Source organism: Engystomops pustulosus, chromosome 2 (genome assembly GCF_040894005.1).
Source record: "Engystomops pustulosus chromosome 2, aEngPut4.maternal, whole genome shotgun sequence".
NCBI classification, from domain to species: Eukaryota; Metazoa; Chordata; class Amphibia; order Anura; family Leptodactylidae; genus Engystomops; species Engystomops pustulosus.
In genome coordinates this window covers 222,190,004-222,217,982 of record NC_092412.1, presented here as the reverse complement: position 1 = coordinate 222,217,982, position 27,979 = coordinate 222,190,004, and the positions used below count along the sequence as shown (strand labels likewise).

Here is a 27,979-nt window from a genome sequence, read left to right as displayed (position 1 = left end):
TGAAAACTGAAGGGGGGATGCGTTGGCATATTCATGTTATAATTGCACATACAATTCCTTCTCTAGAATTGACTTGGTATTGGCAAATGAATTGGAAATTGATGGTATTGCGAAAATGTGTTATGATAACCGTATTATTATATCAGATCACTCACGAGTAGTCATCAAATTAGTGAGGAATAACAGAGAGGCAAGGAGGTACTGGAAATGTAACCCATGCTGGTTGTCGTTAATAACAGATGAAGACAAGATTAAGAAGGAATTGGGTTGGTTTATAGAGGTCAACAGACATGCGCAAGATGTGGGCATATTCTAGAACAACTTGAAGTCTTTTTTAAGAGGAATATTGAATTGAGAAATTATCAATATGCGTAAACAATTTGTGAAAAAGGAAAAGCATTTGAAGGAAGAAGTACAAAAAAGAGAAAAAGAAGTCCAGATTACCGGTAATAGAAGCAGAGTACCCTTGAAAGTTACAATAAGGCACAGGAAGAGTATAATATATATTTGACTACCGTATTTTTCGGACTATAAAGCGCACCAGATTATAAGGCACACCATCAATAAATGCCTGCTAAAACATCTAGGTTCATATATAAGGCGCACCAGATTATAAGGCGCACCTGATTATAAGGATGAATGACCAGCAGGTGGCAGATCTGTGCACAGTTCAAGGCAGCTGTTGTCTGTAAGTATTGTTCATGTATAAGGCGCACTGGACTATAAGGCGCACCTTTAAATTTCTGAGAAAATTAAAGGATTTTTTGTGCGCCTTATAGTACGAAAAATATGGTAATAAGGTACTCCAAAAATAATTCTTCCTAGATCAGAAAAGACACTGTGAAAGTGGGTTACCCTCTAAGGGGCTAATTCAGAAGATTAAGAAACAACAGGAGTTAACTAGAATCCTGGCTATTAAAGATAGTTTTGGGGAGGTTGTAACTAAGGACGAAGATACGAAGGAAATTTTCTAATAATTTTATAATAATATTTACACTTCGGAGTTGGATTCCCCATTACAGGAGATACAGGAATATTTGGGAAAAATACAATTTCCAGTGTTAGGAAGGGAAGAGAGGGACGTCCTGTCACATACAAATACAGCTGTGGAATTGGAGACGGTGGCTTCATGTAAAGGAAATGTTTCCCCAGGACTAGATGGACTACCTCTTGAGATTTATAAAGGATTTGGTAATGTACTCCTTCCAATCATAGTAAAAGTTTGGGAAAAAGGACAGGTGGTGGGTAAGAACTGAGGCATAATACAGGCTTTGTGTGTACATTGTGCACCACTTGGTGATTGTATGAGTAGTATCTGTATAGCGACTATGGCAGGTTTATGTTGTACAGTGTAATAGATCAGACATCCGGAATGGACTTCACTACATGTTCTGTGCTTTTTCTTTGGTTTATTACTGGAAAACAGGTTTTTGAACTGGAAAGAGCAGGAGATGCTCTCCTCCATCCATGTCTTCATGCAAGTCAGGGGAAAGAAAAAACAACAGGCGCTGCCTAGTGCAAATAAAAGTGATTTCTTTTGAGTGTATTTGAATTCATATATGTATTCCACTCACCTTTAGTGGTGGTGCTATCAGGCACAAAACTATCAGATCACGTTTTTGGGTGCTGCCCCGTCCTTGCCCGTGGGTGATTTGCTCTCCTCGGGTTGTAGAAAATGCATAGGTGGATCCAAAAGATGTGGAGTGTAATTTCCTCAATGGATACCAGATAAAAAATAGGGACTTCTTCTGGCGCAGCCCAAGGAATCACGGCTATACGTAAAGCTCAACAGTGACTCAATTTAATATTATAATCAGGATAAAATACATACAGATAAAATCTGTATGATACAAATGACAATGCGTTTCGCGCCACAACCGGGCGCTTCGTCAGGTCTATGTCTTCATGCAGTTTGGTTTACGAAATGCTTTTACTTTACCTCTTTTGATGCCTGCAATTCCGAGTTTCTGAATAGAGAAGGCGGAGGGTATTTGGTCACTTGAGCCAACTGGGACCATCGACACATGCAAATTGCACATTTCAGTTCACTTTCCATGTCCCCATGTCCTCCTCTTCATCTTGATCCCAGCGTTGTCCGCCGCTAGTCTTGAAACTCATCTAGAAAAGAAATTTATAGTTAGTAGCACGGAGCATGGGGAAAAGATGTACGGCGCACATGTTGGTAATTATACACACCCGCATCTTCCTCTCCCAGCATGGGAGCTAATTATCCATTTCTTTTCTAGGTGAGCCCTAGGACAAGTGACGAACAGTACTGGGATCAATATGAAGAGGAGCAGAGTATACTATCCTGTATAACGGAGTATACTATCCTGTATAACGGAGTATACTATCCTGTATATAACCCTGTAATATCTTGTACCCATCTTGTACATAATCTACATGTACATAGTTTTGCTTTCAATCTTTTTACCTGTTTAACGATCCCATGAAATGTTATCTAGAAGAATCTGCAGATTCCACAATATCTGCCAAGTTTTTTTTAAGTTTCCTGTTCCTTTCCTGTAATTGGGGGTAACTAAGGACAATTACTATAGTAATAATAATAATAATAATTCCTTTATTCATATAGCGCACAGATTACACAGCACTATACATCGCTTGCCAAATCTGTCCTATAAATTACACGGTAAATAGAGAACTTGTCAGAAGGAGGAGGAAGAGGCGCTCACTATCTTCTATAGATAGTCACATAGTCACAGCTGTAGTCACATATTGCATTTTCTTTTAGGTGTCTCAGGATGAATTCTGAACCTATATATGCTGTACTGCTGCTGGCAGGTTTACTGATCCCCACAGCTTCTAGTCAAGGTAATTTCTGTCTCCTTTGAGTACCATTGTGTCACAATATAATATAATAATCTACTCTTTTATATTATTTATTTAAAAAACGCTTTTCTACTGCCATTTCTATTATATTGCCCCCTTTATGTTCCTTAACCCTTTTATGACCAATGGTAATTGGTAAGTAAATGTCCAGGTAAATTTCTGCAGTACTGTTCTTCCATATCATTGGAAAAGCTTTACATATTATAACAATGCAGACAGCATGTTATAGAGCAGGAGGAGCTGAGCAGATTGTACAGTGTCCTGTCTGCAGACAGCATGTTATAGAGCAGGAGGAGCTGAGCAAATTATATACAGTGGCCCATATTTACTAAAGCCCCTGGGCCAGCTTTCTGTCAGACTTTGTATGTCAAAACTGCTTGCACAGGTATTTAAGAAGTGTCAGCATGTGTGTCGCACATGACTAATTTGTCATGCAGAATAATCTGCAGAATGCAGAATAGATTGCATGTGGTTTCATTCTGCAGGCAGATGTATATTGCTTTGATGCAAAAGACTTGTCAGCTGTTCTATGCTTAGGAGTCCAGTGGGTGGATCTTCCTGGATGAATTTGCATAAAAACTCTGATGCCTTACTGAACCATTCTTTTCAATGTTGGTGCTCCGCTTCAGTTGTGAAGCTGTTGGTTTTGTCTGTGTTTTTCATCTGTTTTGTCTCCGTGTCCGAAAAAAAAAAAATGAAGGTTTAACATTGCAAACATTACCTGGTTTTTAAGCCTCATCGATGAAAAAAACAGATGTTGCATTGATCATAGCTTTTGATGTTTTTTGTGCAATCTTTTGGGGCAGTTGTTAAATTTGTCTCCAATTTTCGACTTTTTTGGGTGCAAGCAAAAGTCCGGCGCTTAGTGATTTTGAGTGTCTGCGCTTTATCTGCCGTGCATAGATGTTTTCACGGTATCTATCACAATTTTGCACATAAAAAGTAGCAAAAATACACCTGCTCTGAGCAGCTGCACTTGAAAAAAACCTCCTTTTTCATTACTGGAAACAAAGGTCTTCGCTTTCCAAATGAAAAATTAACTTAACCCCTTAACGCTCTGCGCCGTAGCTCTACGGCGCAGAGGTATAAGGAGTGTATGAAGAGGGCTCACGGGCTGAGTCCTCTTCATACAAGGGTGGGGGTTTTTGCATATTGCAGAAAACCCCCACCGCTAATAACCGCGGTCGGTGCTTGCACCGATTGCGGCTATTAACCTTTTCATTGCCGCCGGCAAAGTCTCCGGCGGCGTTTAAAAAACGGCGGCGCGCGGAGGGGTGGGGGGAGCGGCGATCGGTTGGCATGGTAGCCTCGGGTCTTCGTTTGACACGAGGCTACATGGCTTCTGCAGATTCGTTACAATGAGCCAGTGGCTCATTGTAACGAATGTGCTGCAAAAATGTCATATATTGCAATACAGAAGTATTGCAGTATATGGTAGGAGCGATCTGACCATCTAGGGTTAATGTACCCTAGATGGTCTAAGAAATAGTGGAAAAAAAAAATAAAAAAGTTTAAAAAATAAAAAATTTTTATAAAATATTAAAAATTCAAATCACCCCCCTTTCCCTAGAACTGATATAAAACATAATAAACAGTAAAAATCACAAACATATTAGGTATCGCCGCGTCCCAAAATGCCCGATCTATCAAAATATAAAAACGGTTACGGCCGGCGGTGACCTCTGAGGCGGGAAATGGCGCCCAAATGTCCGAAATGCGACTTTTACACCTTTTTACATCACATAAAAAATGAAATAAAAAATGATCAAAATGTCGCACAGACCTCAGAATGGTAGCAATGAAAATGTCGGCTCATTTCGCAAAAAATTACACCTCACACAGCTCCGTGCGCCAAAGTATGAAAAAGTTATTAGCGTCAGAAGATGGCAAAATTTTATTTCTTTTTTTGTACACATTCGTTTAATTTTTGAAAATGTATTAAAACACAATAAAACCTGTATAAATTTGGTATCACCGCGATCGCACTGAATCAAAGAATAAAGCTGAGGTGTTATTTTGAGTGCACAGTCAAAGTCGAAAAAACTGAGCCCACAAGAACGTGAGTTTTTTTAAAAATTTTTCCACATTTGGAATTTTTTTTCAGCTTCGCAGTACACGGCATGTTAAAATAAATAACATTACAGGAAAGTAAAATTTGTTACGCACAAAATAAGCCCTCACACAGGTCTGTACACGTAAAAATGAAAAAGTTATGGATTTTTGAAGTTGAAGAGCGAGAAATGAGCAGAAAAACCCTGCGTCCTTAAGGGGTTAATGCAACATAAAAAATACTTCAGCACGGCTTTAAAATGTAAAACATTTCAAGTAACGACTTCACCATTTTCTATAGGATCATCTGTCTGAGTGGGATTATTGTCCATCTTAATGTGCTGATCTGAAAATGTTATTAGACTCCATTTCCTATACATTATAATAAAAATGGCAAAGGCTCATTTATAGATATTTTTTAAATATATATATATATAAATATCTTTGACTTTTAGTCTCTGCACAAAATGTAGTCTGAACATTGTACAAGCAGTTACTTTTTTTGTGCAAGAATGAAGCCCTGATTGCTCTGTCACCTTTTCTCAATTTTGCCTCATTATTGGTCACAAATGAGATCTACTATATAGGGTTATAATTCGAGACAAATTAGGGTCAAAATTAGGTGCAATTAATCGAATATGCGACAATTCCAAAACGCATTTAATAAGGTAAAACTAGATCAATCATAAGTCACAAGACAAGAAAAGGAACAAACCAGGCGCAAAAATAGGCGAATCTGAGAGATACGATAATCAATGTCCCCCATAGACTTTAATTGCCTTCCGTGATCCGCATCTGTGAATAAAAATAGGATATGTTTGATATTTTTTCCAAGGACAGCGGATCAATGAAAATACAAACCAATGTGAAAACACCCATAAAAATCAATGGCTAGAAATCACAAAACCACAGATGTGTTAAAGAGCGCCAATGTAAAAGAGCCCCGAGGCACCCAAAAAGCGTGTTTGTGCTTTCTTTAGTCCTGCAATTTGTATGTAATTTTTGCTGCCAATAGTCCAGTAGCTATAAATTTTATAAAGTTTCGTGGCTGTTATGTCATGTGTTTCAATGTGACCACACAAACTATCATTACATTTAATCAGGAAAATATGTGACTGTGTAATAAACTTGGTGAATCTTAAATTCTGACCTTAGATTTACTGCTTTACAAAATGGAGATTAAGACAATTTTCATGGCTTTTTAAAATATCTTACTTGATATCTGGCTTACAGGCTAAGGTCTCAATCAGACGGCCGTCCGCGGGGATGTATATAGGGCCGCATTTACGTCCCCATAGACAGCAATGGTGGCCCGGCAGCGGTACGATGCCACGCGTGTGTGGCACTGATCTGCGCCGTACACGGGGAAAAGATAGATCATGCTTGGAGGGGGGATGGGTCACCTCCTCTCCAGCGCACGGCGGTATGCCCCCACGGCGATATGTACCCTAACTATGTCTCCTTTACCTCCCACTTTGGAAAATGTGAATTAAAATTCATAAAATATTATAAACTCTATGTGTAACTGAGACTTCAATGTTGCAATTGCTAAATGTTGTGACTTTTTGAAGCCAGATTTATGGAATACATATATCATGCATTGAACAGTATTGTATTAGACCCAGGATTTTGCACAAAATGTAAAATTCAACGTAGTAAGGCTACATGCACACTGCCGTGTGCCCGCCGCACCGTAGCACGGCGGGCACACGGCAACGCGGGGAGAGGAGGAGGAGGTGAGCGCTGCTCTCCCCGCTCCTCTCCGTAGGAAGATACAGCGGACGGCGCCGTATCACGGGAAAAGATAGGACATGTCCTATCTTTTCACGGGCTACGGAGCGGTACGGTGCCGCACGCGTACAGGGCCGTGAGCCCATAGAAGTGTATGGGGGACATATATCGGCCGTACATACGTCGGCCATATATACGTCCCCCATACATGTGTGGGAATGTAGCCTAAGGCTACATTCAGGCGACCGTATGTGGCACCGCACCATCCCGTAGCTTGGAGAAAGACAGGAAAGCTGGCGCCGTGCGCCATACATTGCTGTGGGGAGGGGCGGGATGAGCAGCGCTCACCACCTCCTCCTCTCCTGGGTGCCAACGTGTGCCCGCTGTGCTACGGTACGGTGGGCACAAGTTCATGTGAATGTAGCCTTAAGTGCTTTTAATGCTTGTGTTCCTTTTTGTGTTACAGATGGCGTTGAGGAACTGAATAATGAATTTATTGAAAGTTGTGCAAAGGAAGCCAAAAACCTGGTAGATACGGCCTATAAAAACACCCGCCAAATGTAAGCAGAAAAACACTGACACTCCGGGTGATGCAGGATGAGGTTTTACAAGGAACTTTAGTCATAAATGACGGCATCTAAATATAGAAATGTAACAGGACTTAGTGATAACAGTCTATCGTGTTGGCGAGCCATGAAGTATGAATCAGTTATCTGTAGACGTAGTGGACTACGGTTCAGTTCACACCTGCATCAGTTTCAGAAGAGTGTAACGGAAACCAAGATTGGAAGCTAAGTCTAAAGTCTTTGTTGATCTTCTGCTCTCCATTTATTTCCATTACACTTCTGTTATAACAGCAGAAAACCTGACAAACGCCAGTAATGCATATTTCTGGATTTTGCTTTAATATTCTAGGAAACATCACACGAGTTGTGTCATTCTTTTGTTACTTTTCTACAACTGTGTTAATAAATTGACAACTGGGTGTGACTAGTTGTGGACGTGGTCCTGCACCATCATACACTGACCAATCAATGCTTGGCACGCAGGTTAAAGATCTTTGATAGTTACACCTGTTGTCAATTTATTCACATATGTCACGTCACATAATAGAAGAAATAATAAAGACATAGAAAAAGATATGAAAAGATTATCCAAAATTATTATTTCATGGGGAATACAGTCAGGAGATGTGACAGACCTGTTTCAGTTACAAAATACTTTTATGATATATCCAGAGAATATTTTCTAAGTGTCTGATGGTTTGTAAATCATGTTTTTCACCTGAAGATTCGGCTTCCAACCACTACAGGGAGCACAGAGCCAACTGCTTTGGGTTCCATGATCTGTCCCCCAGGGGTTGTCAACCCCCCAGTATTCTTTACATTTTTGGAAAACCCCTTTAACTGTAACTAATGCTTTAATATTATCTAGCCTGAAAGAACGCTTGAGGAAGAAGAATGTCGATGCCCGTGACCTCATGGCTTACTTCAAGCAGCCTGTAGCAGGAAGCAGAAATGCCATCAGAGCTGCTGACTACATGGGCACCACCCTCCAGCTTCTGGAAGGAAAAGTCAAATACTTTTATGACCATCCTTTCAATATTACAGGTACATGAGTGCAGTATTAATAGGTAGCACATAAAAAAGAGGATTCACATATCTTGTATTGTACCACATACAGGGCTGGCGCAAGCACTAGGCATATCTGGGCAAGTCCCAGGCCCAAGAGCTGCTGGGGGGGGCCCACATAAGACCTTACATAAGGAATTCATGTGGCTGAGGGGGCCTGTATCTAATGAATCCACAGGGATGTTTGGGATGATAAACTAGGGAATATTTTAGGGAACAACAGACTGTTTTAGTTTCTGAATTTCAAATGCTGCCACGTGAATTCACTGCAAAGGGGCCCACGGAGGCTCTGTCGCCCAGGGGACTACTGAAACCTGGAGCTGACCCTGACCACATATTCCATGATATGATTAGTAAATTGGTTGGAGCTGCAGTGCCAGACATCACATCATGCCACCACACAATGCACATTGCTGTACTTTGATGAGAGACTTGTCCAAAACACTGCAGGCTCTACACTACTCGCTTGTATCATCTCCATTTCCATCATTCAACTATCAGATGAGTATCTTAGGCCCCTTCCACACTAGCGTTGCATTTCACGTCAGGGTGCAATGCGTGAAAAACTGACGTTTTTGGCTGCGTTTTTGTTCCATTTTTCCTTGGAGTCATTAGCGTTTTTGCGTTTTTCACGCGCGTGTTGTTCACGTTTTTTTGCGTTTTCGGTGCGTTTTTCACGCGCGTTTTTTTAAGTCAATTGGACTTTTTCAAAGGGACCATGGTTCGGGAATAAAATTTTTTATTTAATTGAAAAAGAATGTCTTCAGATAAGTTAGCAGATATATGCAAACATCTACAATCTATTCTTCACTGTTCCGCGCGCGTATATTATCTCCCGACAAGTTAGCAGATGTGAAGAACAGTGAAGAATAGAATAAAAACAGTGAACACAGTGAACACAGGATCATTTAAGTGAAAAACACAGTAAAGAACACAGTGAAGAATAGATTACAGATGTTCGGCACATCTGCTTACTTGTCGGGAGATACGCGCGGAACGGTGCGTACAAAATAGCATGTGAAGAACAATATATATGTGTGAAGAAGACATTGCAGATGTATGGAAACATCTATTATATGTTCTTTACACACATATATATTGTTCTTCACATGCTATTTAGTTTGCACCGTTCCGCGCGTATCTCCCGACAAGTAAGCAGATGTGCCGAACATCTGTAATCTATTCTTCACTGTGTTCTTTACTGTGTTTTTCACTTAAATGATCCTGTGTTCACTGTGTTCACTGTTTTTATTCTATTCTTCACTGTTCTTCACTGTGTTTTTTAAATTAAATGCGCGATCGCGAGCAGGGGAATTATTCATGTCACCTAGCAACCCATACATTTAAAACGCATTGCACTCGCATTGCACTTGCAATGCTTGCGAGTGCAATGCATTTTTGATGCGTCTCCATAGACTTGAATGGGGCGGGAAAAACGCGCGTGAAACGCAAAAGTAGAGCATGCTGCGATTTTGACGCGCGTCAAAACAAACGCAAGCACGCGCGTGCAAAACAACGCAAATGAGGAAAGACCCATTGGAAACAATGGGACAGAGTGCAATACAAGTTCTGCGCGTCAAAAGCACGCGCAGAACTCGCGCGTGAAAAACGCTAGTGTGGAAGGGGCCTTGGGCTTTAAGCTGATTTTTTCATTACTGCCAACCTTGTATTTCAGATCTACTCACAAAGAACCAGATAAATTCTATTTCCAAGTTTTCGGGCTGCGCAACCCAACACCTCCCAAAAGCTTGTCAGGAAATTCCATACCGCAGCATTACTGGAGAGTGCAATAACAGGTGTGAAGTTATTACTGTGGTCTCGGCAAACAGTAGAAGAACCTAAACACCAGTTTTCTGTTGGATGCTGCATGCTCTTTTATGTGCAAACTGCTTGCACATGTATTTAAGAACTGTCCGCGCCACATATGTTTCGCACGTGACTAACTTGTGTCGCGCTTGCACTACTTTTTTTTGGTGCACCTTTAACAGGGGACGTGAGATACTTCTGTTGGACACTGCATGATATATGTGGCACGGGATACCACTGTGCACTGGAACTTCTCTTCCGGTACAGAAATTTTTGTCCCGACGTCGTTCCAGTGCACAGTGGGATAGCGTGCCACTAGAGATGAGCGAGCACTAAAATGCTCGGGTACTCGTTATTCGAGACGAACTTTTCCCGATGCTCGAGTGCTCGTTTCGAGTAACGAGCCCCATTGAAGTCAATGGGAGACTCGAGCATTTTTCAAGGGGACCAAGGCTCTGCACAGGGAAGCTTGGCCAAACACCTGGGAACCTCAGAAAAGGATGGAAACACCACGGAAATGGACAGGAAACAGCAGGGGCAGCATGCATGGATGCCTCTGAGGCTGCTTAATCGCACCATTATGCCAAAATTATGGGCAACAGCATGGCCATGACAGAGTGACAGAATGAAGCTAGATAGCATCTAAAACATCCAATAATTGACCCTGACACTATAGGGGACGGCATGCAGAGGCAGCGGCAGCAGCGGAAGGCTAGAGAGTGGCATGGCGACATACCCTAAATGGACTCAGGCTTCAAACCAATGGGTAGCAGAGAGGAACCAAAGAAGGTGAGCAAGAAGCGCTCAAATAATATTGGTACATGATAAAAGTTTGCCAGTATATTTTGTGGATTACACAGCAGGGTGGCGACAAAGTTAACATGGAAGCCATGAAAACAATCCAAAATTCTGCCTGACACAGCTCGTTTGATAAGGGGACGATGTATGGAGGCAGTGAACTAGTAGTAGATTAAAGGTACTGCAGTTAAAACTATGTTAGTTGGTTCTTGGCATGGAGCTGGCGCTCCGCTGCCAGGCGAGCTTTCGCCAATCCAAGCCCCTGTCTCTAGGCTACTCCCCAAACAGCACTTCTAAGAACCTTTCGGATAAGATCAAGTGTAGTAGCGTTCTTATAAGTTTGGGATATGGCGGGTGAGGGGAATGTAAACATCTGCGCAAGAAGCGCTGAAATAATATCCGTAAATGAAAAAAGTTTTCCAGTATATTTTGTGGCTTACACAGCAGGGTGGCGACAAAGTTAACAAGTTTGATGTGGAATGCCCTGCAATAGCTCTTGGGCGGTGTGCCTTTTATCACCTAGGCTCAGCAGTTTGAGCACCGCCTGCTGTTGCTTAGCAACGGCACTGCTGCTGTGCCTAGAGCTACCGACTGATGGCGCCATGCCCACGGATGGTAATTCGGAGGAGGAGGAGGTGGAGGAGGGGTGGGAGGATTTGGAGGTATAGTAGGCCTTTGAGACCTGGACCGAGGTAGGCCCCGCAATCCTCTGCGTCGGCAGTATATGACCAGCCCCAGGGTCAGACTCGGTCCCAGCCTGCACCAAGTTAAGTGTAGTAGCGTTCTTATAAGTTTGGGATATGGCGGGTGAGGGGAATGTAAACAGATGCGCAAGAAGCGCATGATGCGCATGGAGCTGGCGCTCCGCTGCTAGGCGAGCTTTCGCCAATCCAAGCCCCTGTCTCTAGGCTACTCCCCAAACAGCACTTCTAAGAACCTTTTGTATAAGATCAAGTGTAGTAGCGTTCTTATAAGTTTAGGATATGGCGGGTGAGGGGAATGTAAACAGATGCGCAAGAAGCGCATGATGCGCATGGAGCTGGCGCTCCGCTGCTAGGCGAGCTTTCGCCAATCCAAGCCCCTGTCTCTAGGCTACTCCCCAAACAGCACTTCTAAGAACCTTTTGTATAAGATCAAGTGTAGTAGCGTTCTTATAAGTTTAGGATATGGCGGGTGAGGGGAATGTAAACAGATGCGCAAGAAGCGCATGATGCGCATGGAGCTGGCGCTCCGCTGCTAGGCGAGCTTTCGCCAATCCAAGCCCCTGTCTCTAGGCTACTCCCCAAACAGCACTTCTAAGAACCTTTTGTATAAGATCAAGTGTAGTAGCGTTCTTATAAGTTTAGGATATGGCGGGTGAGGGGAATGTAAACAGATGCGCAAGAAGCGCATGATGCGCATGGAGCTGGCGCTCCGCTGCTAGGCGAGCTTTCGCCAATCCAAGCCCCTGTCTCTAGGCTACTCCCCAAACAGCACTTCTAAGAACCTTTTGTATAAGATCAAGTGTAGTAGCGTTCTTATAAGTTTAGGATATGGCGGGTGAGGGGAATGTAAACAGATGCGCAAGAAGCGCATGATGCGCATGGAGCTGGCGCTCCGCTGCTAGGCGAGCTTTCGCCAATCCAAGCCCCTGTCTCTAGGCTACTCCCCAAACAGCACTTCTAAGAACCTTTTGTATAAGATCAAGTGTAGTAGCGTTCTTATAAGTTTAGGATATGGCGGGTGAGGGGAATGTAAACAGATGCGCAAGAAGCGCTGAAATAATATCCGTAAATGGTAAACGTTTGCCAGTGTATTTTGTGGATAACACAGCAGGGTGGCGACAAAGTTAACAACTTTGATGTGGAATCCATGAAAACAACCCAAATTTCGGCCTGACAAACCTCGTTTGATAAAGGGACGATGTATGGAGGCAGCTATATGGACGACTTTTGGAGGTAGCAATGGAGACAACGTGTGGAGGCTGCTATGGAGACAATTCAATTTGGATAGTGCCTGTATGTGGCAGTCCAAAAAATTTTTCAAACCAGAGGAGCAGGTAGGTGGCCCTCCAGAAAAATGGAATAGATTGAGTGCCTGTATGTGGCAGTCCAAAAAATTTTTCAAACCAGAGGAGCAGGTAGGTGGCCCTCCAGAAAAATGGAATAGATTGAGTGCCTGTATGTGGCACTCCCAAAAATTGTTTAAAACAGAGGACCGTGTCGGTGGCCCTCCAGAAAAATTAAATGCATAAAGTACTATACCTAGAGCCAGTGGGCCCTGTCAAAAAACAGCCAGTTTCCTCTGCTTTACTGTAGAAAGAGGAGGAGAAGGAGGAAAATGAGGAGGAGGAGGAGTGGATAAATTATTCAGGTTGAGCTTCCTTCACCTGCTGGAGATTTGAAATTAGGAGAAATCCATGCTTTATTCATCTTGATAAGCGTCAGCCTGTCAGCGCTGTCAGTCGACAGGCGTGTACGCTTATCGGTGATGATGCCACCAGCTGCACTGAAAACCCGCTCTGACAAGACGCTAGCGGCAGGGCAGGCAAGAACCTCCAAGGCGTAGAGCGCCAGTTCGTGCCACATGTCCAGCTTTGAAACCCAGTAGTTGTAGGGAGCTGTGTGATCATTTAGGACGATGGTATGGTCAGCTACGTACTCCCTCACCATCTTTCTGTAAAGATCAGCCCTACTCTGCCGAGACTGGGGACAGGTGACAGTGTCTTGCTGGGGTGACATAAAGCTGGCAAAAGCCTTGTAAAGCGTACCCTTGCCAGTGCTGGACAAGCTGCCTGCTCGCCTACTCTCCCTCGCTACTTGTCCCGCAGAACTACGCACTCTGCCGCTAGCGCTGTCAGAAGGGAAATACTGTTTCAGCTTGTGCACCAGGGCCTGCTGGTATTCATGCATTCTCACACTCCTTTCCTCTCCAGGGATGAGAGTGGAAAGATTTTGCTTGTACCGTGGGTCCAGGAGAGTGAACACCCAGTAATCGGTGCTGGAATAAATTCTTTGAACGCGAGGGTCACGGGATAGGCAGCCTAGCATGAAATCTACCATATGCGCCAGAGTACCAACGCGTAAGAATTCACTCCCCTCACTGGCCTGACTGTCCATTTCCTCCTCCTCCAACTCCTCCAACTCCTCTTCTTCTGCCCATACACGCTCAACAGTGTAGGACTCAACAATGGTCCCCTCTTGTGTCTCGCCAACATTCTCCTCCTCTTCCTCCTCTTCCTCCTCATCCTCCTCCACCTCCACCTCCTCCGATATGCGCTGAGAAACAGACCTAAGGGTGCTTTGGCTATCAACAAGGGAATCTTCTTCCCCTGTCTCTTGTGAGGAGCGCAAAGCTTCCGACTTCATGCTGACCAGAGAGTTTTTCAACAGGCCAAGCAGCGGGATGGTGAGGCTGATGATGGCGGCATCGCCACTGACCATCTGTGTTGACTCCTCAAAGTTACTCAGCACCTGACAGATATCAGACATCCACGTCCACTCCTCATTGTAGACTTGAGGAAGCTGACTGACCTGACTACCAGTTCTGGTGGAAGTTGACATCTGGCAGTCTACAATCGCTCGGCGCTGCTGGTAAACTCTGGATAACATGGTCAGTGTTGAATTCCACCTCGTGGGCACGTCGCACAACAGTCGGTGAGCGGGCAGTTGGAGGCGGCGCTGCGCTGCCCTGAGAGTGGCAGCATCTGTGCTGGACTTCCTGAAATGCGCACAGATGCGGCGCACCTTCGTGAGCAAATCAGACAGATTGGGGTATGTCTTGAGGAAACGCTGAACTATCAGATTTAACACATGGGCCAGGCATGGCACATGTGTCAGTCTGCCGAGTTGCAGAGCCGCCACCAGGTTACGGCCGTTGTCACACACAACCATGCCTGGCTTCAGGTTCAGCGGTGCCAGCCACAGATCAGTCTGCGCCGTGATGCCCTGTAATAGTTCTTGGGCGGTGTGCCTTTTATCGCCTAGGCTCAGCAGTTTGAGCACCGCCTGCTGTCGCTTAGCGACGGCACTGCTGCTGTGCCTAGAGCTACCGACTGATGGCGCCATGCCCACGGATGGTCGTTCGGAGGAGGAGGTGGAGGAGGGGTGGGAGGAGGAGGAGGCATAGTAGGCCTCAAACACCTGGACCGAGGTAGGCCCCGCAATCCTCGGCGTCGGCAGTATATGACCAGCCGCAGGGTCACACTCGGTCCCAGCCTCCACCAAGTTAACCCAATGTGCCGTCAGAGATATATAGTGGCCCTGCCCGGCAGCACTCGTCCACGTGTCCGTGGTCAGGTGGACCTTGTCAGAAACGGCGTTGGTCAGGGCACGGATTATGTTGTCTGACACGTGCTGGTGCAGGGCTGGGACGGCACATCGGGAAAAGTAGTGGCGGCTGGGGACCGAATACCGAGGGGCGGCCGCCGCCATGAGGCTGCGAAAGGCCTCGGTCTCTACTAGCCTATAGGGCAGCATCTCCAGGCTTAGCAATCTGGAAATGTGCACATTAAGGGCTTGGGCGTGCGGGTGGGTTGCACTATATTTGCGTTTCCGCTCCAGCGTCTGGGGTATGGAGAGCTGAACGCTGGTGGATGCTGTGGAGGATCGTGGAGGTGACGATGGGGTTTTTGTGGCAGGGTCCTGGGCAGGGGGCTGACTATCAGCTGACACAGGGGAAGGAGCAGTGGTGTGCACGGCCGGAGGTGAACGCGCTTGTTGCCACTGAGTGGGGTGTTTAGCATTCATATGCCTGCGCATACTGGTGGTAGTTAAGCTAGTAGTGGTGGAACCCCTGCTGATCCTGGTTTGGCAAATGTGGCACACCACAGTCCGTCGGTCATCCGGTGTTTCCTTAAAGAACCTCCAGACTTCTGAAAATCTAGCCCTCGCCGCAGGAGCCCTCGCCACGGGAGCTTCACTAGTTGACACATTTGGCGCTGATGCACCAGCTCTGGCCCTGCCTCTCCGTCTGGCCCCACCACTGCCTCTTCCAACCTGTTCTGGTCGAGGACTCTCCTCCGTCTCAGAAGCACTGTGTTCACCCGGCCTCTCAACCCAGCTTGGGTCTGTCACCTCATCATCCTCCGATCCCTCAGTCTGCTCCCCCCTCGGACTTCCTGCCCTGACAACAACTTCCCCACTGTCTGACAACCGTGTCTCCTCATCGTCGGACACCTCTTTACACACTTCTTCCACTACGTCAACAAGGTCATCATCACCCACAGACTGCGACTGGTGGAAAACCTGGGCATCGGAAAATTGCTCATCAGCAACCGGACAAGTGGTTTGTGACTGTGGGAAGGGTCCAGAAAACAGTTCCTCAGAGTATGCCGGTTCAAATGGCAAATTTTGCTGGGAGGGGGCAGACTGGGGGGGAGGAGGCTGAGGTGCAGGAGCTGGAGGAGTGCCGATTTCGGTGACATGGGTGGACTGCGTGGAAGACTGACTGGTGGACAAATTGCTCGAAGCATTGTCGGCAATCCACGACATCACCTGTTCGCACTGTTCTGGCCTCAACAGTGCTCTACCACGAGTCCCAGTAACTTCAGACATGAACCTAGGGAGTGTAGCTCTGCGGCGTTCCCCTGCTCCCTCATAAGCAGGTGGTGTCTCACCCCGCCCAGGACCACGGCCTCTGACCCCTGCAGTAGTTGGACGCCCACGTCCCCGCCCTCGTCCTCTACCCCTAGCCCTCGGGTTAAACATTTTGAAAATGAGAGTTATAACTTGTATTTTTTTTTTAACTTTTTTTTTTTTAACTTTTTTTTTTTTTTTTTTTGTGTTTTTTAGTTTTTAAAACCAAACGATGCTATCCTATTGCTATGGCTATTTTCTAGCCAAGTATTACAGCACACTACTATGCCAGATGAGATGACGCTGAGTTATGAAAAAAATAAACGTAAAATAAAAAAGGAAATGGCAGACTGTGCCTAGTTGAAATACAACCCCGGGCCCTAATAAATTTTCCCACTTCGGTCTTTGCGATGGATATGTGCGTCACTAAAACACAGTGGTCGCAAGTCTGACTCCAAATTGCTCCCAATTTGATAGTAGATGCACTGCAGCAAGTACAGCCACCAGCAGATCAACCAGAAATCAAATATATATAACGCTACTGTAGGCGTAATTAAGACGTTTGTATTCTCCTATGGCTATTTTCTAGCCAAGTATTACAGCACACTACTATGCCAGATGAGATGACGCTGAGTTATGAAAAAAATAAACGTAAAATAAAAAAGGAAATGGCAGACTGTGCCTAGTTGAAATACAACCCCGGGCCCTAATAAATTTTCCCACTTCGGTCTTTGCGATGGATATGTGCGTCACTAAAACACAGTGGTCGCAAGTCTGACTCCAAATTGCTCCCAATTTGATAGTAGATGCACTGCAGCAAGTACAGCCACCAGCAGATCAACCAGAAATCAAATATATATAACGCTACTGTAGGCGTAATTAAGACGTTTGTATTCTCCTATGGCTATTTTCTAGCCAAGTATTACAGCACACTACTATGCCAGATGAGATGACGCTGAGTTATGAAAAAAATAAACGTAAAATAAAAAGAAACTGGCAGACTGTGCCTAATTCTACTCAAACCCCTAATAAATTTTCCCACTTTGGTGTTTGAGGTGGATATGTGTGTCACTAAGAGCTAAACACAACGGTAGCAAGTCCCCCTGCTAATTCCTCACAATATGGTACTAGCTGCAAATAAAAAAAAAAAAAATTATAACGTTATTGTAGCCCTAAGAAGGGCTGTTGGGTTCTTTAAGAATCACTCCTGCCTAACAGTAAGCTAATAGAACACCCTAACGCTTTCCCTGAGCAGCAGCAGCTCTCTCCCTAGCGGCATCCAGACAGAGAATGATCCGAGCAGCGCGGGCAGCGGCTAGTCTATCCCAGGGTCACCTGATCTGGCCAGCCAACCACTGCTATCTACGTGTAAGGGTACCACGTCATGCTGGGTGGAGTGCAGAGTCTCCTGGCTTGTGATTGGCTCTGTTTCTGGCCGCCAAAAAGCAAAACGGCGGGAGCTGCTTATTTTCTCGAGCGGGCGAAATACTCGTCCGAGCAACGAGCAGTTACGAGTACGCTAATGCTCGATCGAGCATCAAGCTCGGACGAGTATGTTCGCTCATCTCTACGTGCCACATATATCATGCTGTGTCCAACAGAAGTATCTCACGTCCCCTGTTAAAGGTGCACCAAAAAAGAGTAGTGCACTTTGTTGGAGCGGTGCAGGGGGCGCCAGATTCATGCAGAACTTGAAATTGTTGCCCTCTGCACAATACACAGGCAAACTACACATAGCACAGACTGCATTTTTTTTTAGTAAAAGTGCCCCACTGTCTTATATTTGGGGAAAACAGGTGTTGTGCGTAAGTTTATTGTGTGTCTTTAATTGGAATCTAAACATCAGATTCCATTATATTAGTAATAACTGCATATATCCAGGTAACTATCAAAGGGTCCATGTATGTTTTCTTGAAAATGAATCAAAGTTAAAAGAAATCAACCAGCAAAATCAGTCATGATAAACCAATGCCACTTACTCATAGATCCAAACACTGTGACTGTGATAATCTTTTTATATTTGATATCCATGGCCTCTTTCCCTTTAAAATCAACTTTTAACATTATGCTATTGAGTCTGAAGTGCTCTGGGGGTGTTTCCAGAACCCCTCTCCTGCAGTTTCAAAGGCTGTTACACTGCCCTACCCTTCCCTTGTGCTACCTCAGTCCTGCACAGTGTAACAGCCTGTGAAGCTACAGCACAGAGGGCCCATAGCCCTTATGCTCATTAGCATATTTTAAGATGTTAAGTTAATTTTAGAAGGAAGGAGGCTATGGATAACAAATATAAGAATAATTACCAAAATCACGGTGCCTGGATCTATGAGTAAGTGTCTCTGGTTTATCATGGTGGATTTTGACGGTAAATTTCCTTTAAAAATTTCATAATAGAAGTTGTTCAACATAATTATTTTTTCCCAATGTAAATTTATAGGAGAAATCCCAGTCTTGGTGCTTCTAATACTGGGTTTACACGTTTGCTCCGCGCTCAGTATGAGGATGGCGTGTCTCTTCCCCGTGGCTGGACTGAGAGTCGTAGAATTAATGGGTTTCGTCTTCCATTGGTAAGTATAAGTTTATGATACTTTTTACTTTGCTCCTATGTACAATGTTTCTTGGGTCAAAATATGCTAATCCTAGCAATTGTTAATGATCTCACTATTTTCCCGTAATTAGGCACGCCAAGTATCCAATGAAATTGTTAGATTCCTTACAGAAAACATCACCCTAGACAATGGTCGGGCGCTGATCTTTATGCAGTGGGGACAATGGACGGATCATGACCTCGATCTTTCCCCTGAAACTCCTGCAAGGGCAACTTTCCTGGAAGGTATAGACTGTGATACCAGCTGTGCCAGAGAGCCCCCCTGCTTCCCACTCAAGGTAAAGCTCAATCTTCTGCAAATCCAGTGGACCAGCTTTTTCAGAAAATCTCTGCCTTGAGTTTTGCTGCTATATTGTGACCGACTGCTCAGATAAGACTCGTCTCCCAGAGTCTTCCCCCAACGATTCCTTATACGTGTAAGAATTGGGGTGAAATTATTCTCTATGGGACTGTCTGAGATATCCAAGCATAAGTAAATGGAGTGGCTGTATATGTGCAACCAGCTCATCAATTCATATGTCAGAGTATATGACCCACCTTCTTTTCATTTTAACTTTTTTATTGTATTTATTGGATAGTGTTACATGTTTAATCAGTGGGGGAATGGAATGACTGGTCCCTCATCTAGAGCCATTTTATTCACTCAAATACAAATACACAAGGGATTCAGAGATTTCATGACTGGTGGGGGACAACTTCTACCAGACCTTTCCCTCTCCATCTCCTTCATGTAGCTAAATTGAAATCACTGACCAGCATTGCCCTTTACTATATATCTGTTATTTTTATAACATTTTTATCACTGCTATAGTGATTGTCGTCTCCCCACATTCCTATATAAGTCATGCATATAATATTTGATACTAATATTTGCAGCAATCACAGCTATATACATAACTCACACCTGTCTTCCAACATCTATCGAACATCAAGCTTCCTAATTATCCTACTTTTCCAGGAATAACACAGGACTTCAGGTATTCTCCAGCAAATAATTTATAGGGACCACAACTACGACTGTCCATTTATTATAACTGGGATGACACATTTAAAGGGGTATTCCTGTCTCTGAATTCATATTTCATTTAATTCAGCTACAATACATATACATTTCTTCACTTACATGTTATAAAAAATGGCTATGCTGTCCCTATATCAAATGTCTGAACATTTCCTCTCATGGTTCCTCTTGTATTGAGCAGGATTAATATTGCAACAGCACATCATCAGTAGGATAAAACTAATCACCTGGCTAAGGGGATGACTTTTAGTAGATCCAGTGGTGGATTTAGTGTCCCATGGGCCCTGGGCTGTTCACACAACTAGGGCCCCCCCTGGCGTCCAAACCAACCTCGTGCCCCAAGTCCTGATCTCCTCCATCCGACGACAGTACTGGTCCCCCTGTAATGAAATGGCCACAGCAGAGCCCTCACCCGATAAATAAAATCTCCACAGAAGAGCCCCCCTTTAATGAAATGGCCACAGCAGAGCCCCCCTTTAACGAAATGTCCTCAGCAGAGGCCCCCATAAATGAAATGTCCACAGCAGAGCCCCCCTTCTTCTCCCTGCGGCTCTATCTTCTCCTCAGCCCGTGTTCAACACTATGACATCACACAGCGGTGGCCCCCGCCACGTCATAGTGTATGCATCCGGACAGGAAGGAGAAGACTTTATTTTTTAACCTGCCGATCTTCATGGGCAGGCGTGGGCCCCCAGGAACTAAAGGCCTATATGAAGATCTGCCATTGAATAGATTAGCTGCTCTGCTACACATGAAACCCTTAGAAGCAGGTCGTGTACAAATGATTTAGCCCCGGCCAACCCGTTGTCCTTTTTGTCCCTTAGAAAAAGATTTAGTAGTCCTTGGATACAATCACCACTGCACTATTCAGCGTTCTTTACCACAGGACGGCTGTGGGACATGTAGTAACTCCCAGACAACAATTCGAATTCGGTTGAATCCAAGGACAGCTGGCCACCATTTCTAAGAAACAACATGGTTACATGTTGAATTAACAGATGAATTAAACTAAATGTGAATGTTCAGATCAGATTATCCCTTTCTTAAGGACAAGTAAAATTAATATTTATAGTTACAAGTTGATTTTGTCGCATTGTAGTTATCAACTTTTGACTGTATTTTCCAGCAGAATTTTTTCATTAACATTTGCACTTTGCATCTTTTTTTCCCTGTAGATTCCACCAAATGATCCTCGTTTTACAAATCGTAGCGACTGTATCCCCCTTTTCCGGTCCTCTCCTGTATGCAACCCAGAATCTCCAATCCGTGAACAGATAAACATCCTCACATCTTTCCTTGATGGGAGTCAAGTGTATGGCAGTGACCTGCCTCTGGCTTTCGCGCTACGTAACAATACAAATCAGTTTGGGCTCATGGCGATCAACCAGAACTTCACAGACAATGGACGAGAATATCTGCCATTCGAAACAGCAGAAGAAGACTTTTGTGTCCTGACTAATAGATCATCTGGAATCCCCTGTTTCTTGGGAGGTACAGATCTGAGATCAGGCATCTTATTGACTGGTTTTATTCATTTTGTTTATTCTGACTATTAATAATCAAGTAAAAGTAGGGTCTAAAGTCTTATCAGTCAGTCGCACTCAACCTTCTGTGAATCTTCCATCTCAGTCATTGGTTTAGTTTAGAGCTCTCATGACCCCTCCATTATTAGTGAATATTTTATATAGTAGACTATAAGATCCTATACAAGTCATGTGTCTATTATTATCTATAGGAGACCCTCGTGTCAGTGAACATCCTGGTCTCACGGCCTTTCACACACTCTTTGTACGTGAACACAATCGCATAGCAACAGCACTACGGAGGTTAAATCCAAGAATGACCGGTGAAACATTGTATCAAGAGGCTAGGAAGATTGTGGGCGCAATCTTACAGGTGATGTTTTATTCTTTGTCAATTCTTTGTCCCTAGCCCTGCTGTTCTGCTGTCCCCTCCCCGACATTTCTTATCTGAGCTACCGGCTCAGCTGTGTACTTTGGAAGATGTGCAGTGAAACATGTATATAATGGTGCACATCCTCCATTCTTTAGTGTGGCGAGTTGGGTGGTCAGGCCCCATGACACTGCGGGCCCCATAGTAGCAGCTATGGCTTCTACCACTGTAGTTACACCTCTTATTGTGGGGGTTAAATGAAGTAACTGGTCACACATATATAGCCACTTTATTCACTCGTATTTTGAAAACAAAAAATACATTTTTTGTAAACATAGATTATATACATGTATATATATGTAAACAAAGTAAAATTATTCTTTCTACAATTAATTAGCTCCTCTAATGCCCGTTCCCTTCTCAATATATAGAGTTTCTCTCTAAAATCTCTACTGAAAGTGAGATGGACAGGGGCACACTGAAGCGTCAGATTACATAGAAGCCTATGGAGAGGGGATGGGTATTTCCACCTCCATATGCAGGAATAGAGAACATTTTTACCATAAGGATGTGTTGAATTATTCAGACATTTAAAACATATTACATAAAATAAATGGTTGAACTTTGGGCTCATATATTATCCCCAATTAAAAGGACAGGCAAATAACAGGGAAGAGACGCGTTTCAAGCCTGAGAATGAGTCACAGCTACTAAGACTCTACCCACAAGATCACAAACAAGTGCAAGTCACACAAAGAGCTTTCAGAGAGATCAGAGAGAAAATCAAGATTTCAAGTCACTGGATGAAATTTAAACCTTATGTAATATGTGAATATACATTTTCCAGGATGGAATAAGAAAAACAATGCCTCTTTTGACTACATTGTATAGCAGCCGCCTCAAAATCAAGCACGACTTTTAAGAATCCTAATTACATTATGGGATTATATCTATTCCAGAAGGACCAGATTCCCTACTGCAGACAGCACTGTTTTGATATTTTTGCGTCTCATCAGTAGAGTGTAGGAAACTGGTTTAGCTGAGTGAGAGGCTTTTGACACAGACTAGACTGCTTCATTCAATGTTTGTTGAACAGTGATGTACACTTTAACAATTATATCTTTCATTTTTACAGAAAATAACATACAAAGATTGGCTGCCTTTACTGTTGGGGTCACAGATGCCCAGAGTTCTTCCAAATTACAGGGGTTATAATGAGTCTGTGGATCCAAGAGTGGCCAATGTCTTCACAGTTGTGAGCCAAGAGCCAACGACCCCTCTTCATATGACCTTCTTCAATAGCTGGAGAGTAGCCAGACAAGGTAACGTACTTAATTCTGCTGCACAGAACCTTGTAGTAATTCCGCCATGTTGAGCGCCAGGTGTGCCAGTCATTAAGCCTCTCACATGACAAGACCTCACCCCTCTATGCAGGAAAAGGGAGGAGTAGACTGTTGAGTGTGAACGGGTTCTGTAGTATTTACTATTGTTACAATATTTTTTATTGTGTGATATGTTTTTTGATACCAGCATTTGATGTTATACTATTGAACTGGTCGTTCTGATGTCATCAGTAGCGCTGCCATTTTCTGCACAATACATTTTCATCATCAATAATTACCTGGTTACATAGTTCAAACATCGAAGGAATTGGATGAGGAAGAGATTTAAGGCAACTAATTCTATGTTACAACATAAACATCAATATTATTTAGATGTAAAAAGGCATCTAGACCCTTGAAGCTTTCTGCTGTCCCTACTGTGACCAGCGCCTGAGCTTGGCTATTCCACAGATTGACAGCTCTCAAAATAAGAAAAGTCCTGTTGTCTTTGGTGATTAAACCTTGTTTTCCCCAGATGGAGACAGGACCCCCCTTGTCTTTTGATTTGATTTAACCTGGAACAACTTTCTCCCACCATATTTTCTATATAGACCATTCATATATTTATAGAAGTTAATCATGTCCCCTTTTAGTCGTCTCTTTTAGAGACTAAATTAATGTAGTTGTTTTAATCTTTCCTCATAACTAAGACCCTCCATACAACTTTTCATTTTTGTAGCTCTTCATTTTACCCTCTCCAGCTCCAGGGCATCCTTTTTATGGACTGGTGCCCAGAGCTTAACAGCATATTCCAAAAGAGGCTGAACCCATGCCTTGTACAGTGGTAATGTTACATCCTTATCCCAAGAGTCAATGCCACTTTTGATACATGACAAGTACCCCCAGGTCCTTCTCAACAAGGGGCTCTCCCAGATTTACTCCCCTTAGGACATATATTGCATGTAGAGTACTAGCCCCCAGGTGCATAACCTTACATTTATCCACATTGAACCTCGTCTGCCAAGTGGATGACCAAACACTTTGTCCATGTCACCCTGTAGCCTGATATATGAAGAAGAAAAAAAATCTTCTTTTTTTCAAATAGGTGGAATTGATCCTCTTCTTAGAGGACTGATGGCAAACCGAGCTAAACTCAATCGTCAAAATCAGCTGGTAGTAGATGAGTTACGAGAACGTCTCTTCAAACTCTTCAAACGGACTGGTCTTGACCTACCAGCCATAAACCTGCAACGAGGCCGTGAACATGGTATTCCAGGTAATTGCTATGCAATCTGTCAACAGTATGCTGTGCACAAATCCTCAAAGACACGAAAGCCATAGTTCATGTTCTCTCAAAATCAAAAAGTTTATTTCTATACATTCTACATACAGTCTGTGGGCTTTTTTTTTTTTTTACTATAAATTACATTTTGTAGTTGTGTAGAAGAATTGCCTTTACTATAGTGATTATAGGTGGTGTGCTATTATATAACACAATTTTTTTAAATAGGATATAACGCCTGGAGAAGGTTTTGTGGACTTTCTGCACCGAGAAATCTGAATGAACTAGCTGCTGTGCTGAATAACAGGGAGCTTGCACAAAAATTCATAAATTTGTATGGAACTCCAGAAAATATTGACATTTGGGTTGGAGGAGTTGCTGAGCCATCAGTTCGTAATGGTAGAATCGGGGAGTTGCTTACATGTCTGATTGGTAACCAGTTTCGTAGGGCTCGGGATGGAGACCGGTAAGTACATTTAGTATAGACAAAAACTATTTTAAAAATTTGTGGAACAGATATATAATATATAATTATTTATGAAGTGAACTTTTATGAGGATGTCATAATATATGGAAAATTTTATAATTTGAAAATACAGGCAATCACCCAACTTACAGACGACCAAGAGTTACAGACGGACCCCTCTGCCCCCTATGATCTCTGGTGAAGCTCTCTGGATGCTTTACTATAGTCACAGACTGCAATGATTAGCTGTAAGGTGTCTGTAATCAAGCTTTATTGATAAAAAATGTAAAACTCAAATTGTCACTGGGGAATAAAAAATTATTTGTCTAGAACTACAATTATAAAATATACAGTTTTGACTCACATACAAATTCAACTTAAGAACAAACCTATGGCCCCTATCTTGTACGTAACCCGGGGACTGCCTGTATGGTTAATTAAGATATTTGATATAAACAATAACTGCTCACTTAAGGGTACAATAACCTAAGGGCTACATTTTAATAGGCTCCTTAATTATTGTTTTTTGTAGGTTTTATTATGAGAACCGTGGGGTGCTCACCTCAGCTCAGAAGAACGCCATAGAGAGAGTGTCATTTGCCCGTGTCATCTGTGAAAACACTGGGATCACTGAGGTTCCTCAAAATGTCTTTTTGGCCAATCAGTATCCTCGAGATTTTCGACGATGCTCCACTATCCCAGCCCTGGACCTAGGGCCATGGAGACAAGGTTAAGATAAAAATGGTGAGATTATATTTACAAGTAACACTAAAAACATACCGGAAATATGAAAGATGATGGAAAATTCCGCTAGAAATATGGATCTGTATCCCAAACTGTAGGCAAAAGAATTATCAAAATTAAAATCTGGTCAATAGAAAAGAAACCTCTACACCTTCCTTAGGAACGACTCTTTTAACCATATTATTCATATTCATGTGAAAAATATGACATGATGTACCATCATATACTATCCATAATGGACATCTCCTACAATAGGAATCATTAGCCCAGATATGCCATTGAGTTTTTCTGAGTTTGCACAAAAAAAGTGTCTTTAGAGTTTGCATACTTATTTATTAAGTGTTTGCACCACTTTTGTGTCGCGGTTGCATTTTGTCTGACATCTTCAAAAACTGTGCATATAAAGAGGCGCGGTAGTTGGAGTTTGTGCCACATTTATTACTGCGCTTTGCCACAATTGTGTCTCAACACCATAAAGCAAAGTGAACCAAGAAAAAAAAGGTGCAACTGTGTCACATCCTGAAAACCGGCCAGATTTACTAAGAGCGTGCGCCGCTATTGGATTATCTGGCGCTAACCACACATTAGTGAGGCAAACTGCACTAGGCATAGGCAGATTACACCAGTTTTCATATATTTAGGCCATTGTTTGTAGGGGACATTTTTAAATGAATTTTGAGTGGTTGGCATGAGGCTTCACTGTAATAAATTTTGATAATAATACAGACAATACGTAAATTGACATCTAGTACTTGGAGGATAACATAACATTAGTGAAAAGTGAGTTGTACTTAATTACATTTAGGGAAAGTGATATGCTGCCTAAAGAGCTGGATAACCTTCGTGTGGGGAAGGGCATTCTTGAGAATTGGTGCAGCTCAGGAGAAGTCCTGGAGATGTGAATGGGAGGTCCAGAATAGAGAAGATAATAATCTTAGATTGCTGGCACAGGTTGGGTAATGGAATGAGATGAGGGATGAGAGCTAGGATGGTGCAGCACTATGCCGAGCTTTGTGAATGAGACTGATTAGGACGACTATACAAACCAGGGGCCTTCTGAAGACTATATAACTATTTAGATCTATCTTTCGCAGGGTGAAATAATAAAGTTTTTGCCATAGAGTTCCACACACACATATGTATGTATATAAATATATTCTTACTTCCTGGAAATCCTCAACTTGCAGGAAGTCAATCACTTACTGAGATGAATCACTGCTGTGGCCAGGGATTGGATGAGCCGACTTTTTCTATGTGTCCAAATGTGTACAATGCTATTCTGCTCTTCTCTCCATGGAGGACCACTAAATCAGCAGAACAACAACAGATACCTGCTGGTGGCAGGGGTGTAGCTAAAGTAGACTTGGCATGTGCCCCATGTTGAGAGGAATATGCTGAAAACCCACCACTCTGACTTGGCAAGGATATTACATAAATTACAGGACAGTGACAGAGTCTTTAAAGGGAAGCATCTCACTAGACTTGATGAAACAGCCTGAACTAAATAGAGTATATTTGAACTGGCAGCTTTATAGGTTCTAAGATTACCATTGAAAACCAATAATTTTGAGAGTATAAGGTTTTGCATAATAAGATGAGTTTCTAATTAGATTATACTGTCTTTCCAGAAAACTCTTACCTTCTCTGATCTGGAGATTGCTTGGAAATCAAGAACGCTGTAGTCCTCCAAGTGCATGACAGCCATACTTCCCCTGTATATAGCGTCAACATTTCTTGTTCTATTGTCTTGATTTTTCTTTGTGTGAGGGACATATGTAAAGACAGCATAACTATAGTGGATGAAGAGTAAGTAAACACGTCCTAGCTCTAGGTGTATGGTGGCTCAAAAGCCCCCATCTGCAGACCGGGGCCATGGCAGACCGGGGCCAGCTTATAGATTTTTTTTTGAACACCAGGAACCGCAAGTTATTTCTCTATATCTATCACACCTAGTGTACAGGAAAAACTAGAAGAGTCTCTGGTCCTAGGCCCTAGGATGTAAAATCAGCCGACTCATTCACCAACATGGGCGATTGAGCCACTTTTTTTATTGCACCACCAATATTTCTACATCTAAAAAGCTTCTTAGAACATTCTGATAATAATCCAATATATACTAGAATAAAACACCTAATAAATGTTTGGTTGTTTTCCTGCATTAGGCAACCCAATAAACTTCATGTAGTGTGCAAATTACTTCACAATAAAAATAGAATTTTTAAGTGA

The 27,979-nt window shown here is 43.1% G+C and overlaps 1 protein-coding gene across 1 annotated transcript; it reads left to right on the top strand.

Moving 5' to 3' along the window:
* The first annotated feature begins 367 nt into the window (after positions 1-367).
* On the top strand, positions 368-27,979 carry LOC140117094 (myeloperoxidase-like). Its single transcript, XM_072133528.1, has 17 exons — positions 368-446; positions 826-938; positions 1,023-1,191; positions 2,090-2,165; positions 2,753-2,832; positions 7,097-7,190; positions 8,065-8,240; positions 9,937-10,057; positions 18,855-18,984; positions 19,097-19,303; positions 21,222-21,537; positions 21,782-21,942; positions 23,075-23,261; positions 24,367-24,537; positions 24,772-25,009; positions 25,542-25,753; positions 27,382-27,979. The coding sequence occupies exons 1-16, from the start codon at positions 368-370 to the stop codon at positions 25,741-25,743; spliced, it is 2,520 nt and encodes an 839-aa protein (XP_071989629.1). The 3' UTR covers positions 25,744-25,753; positions 27,382-27,979.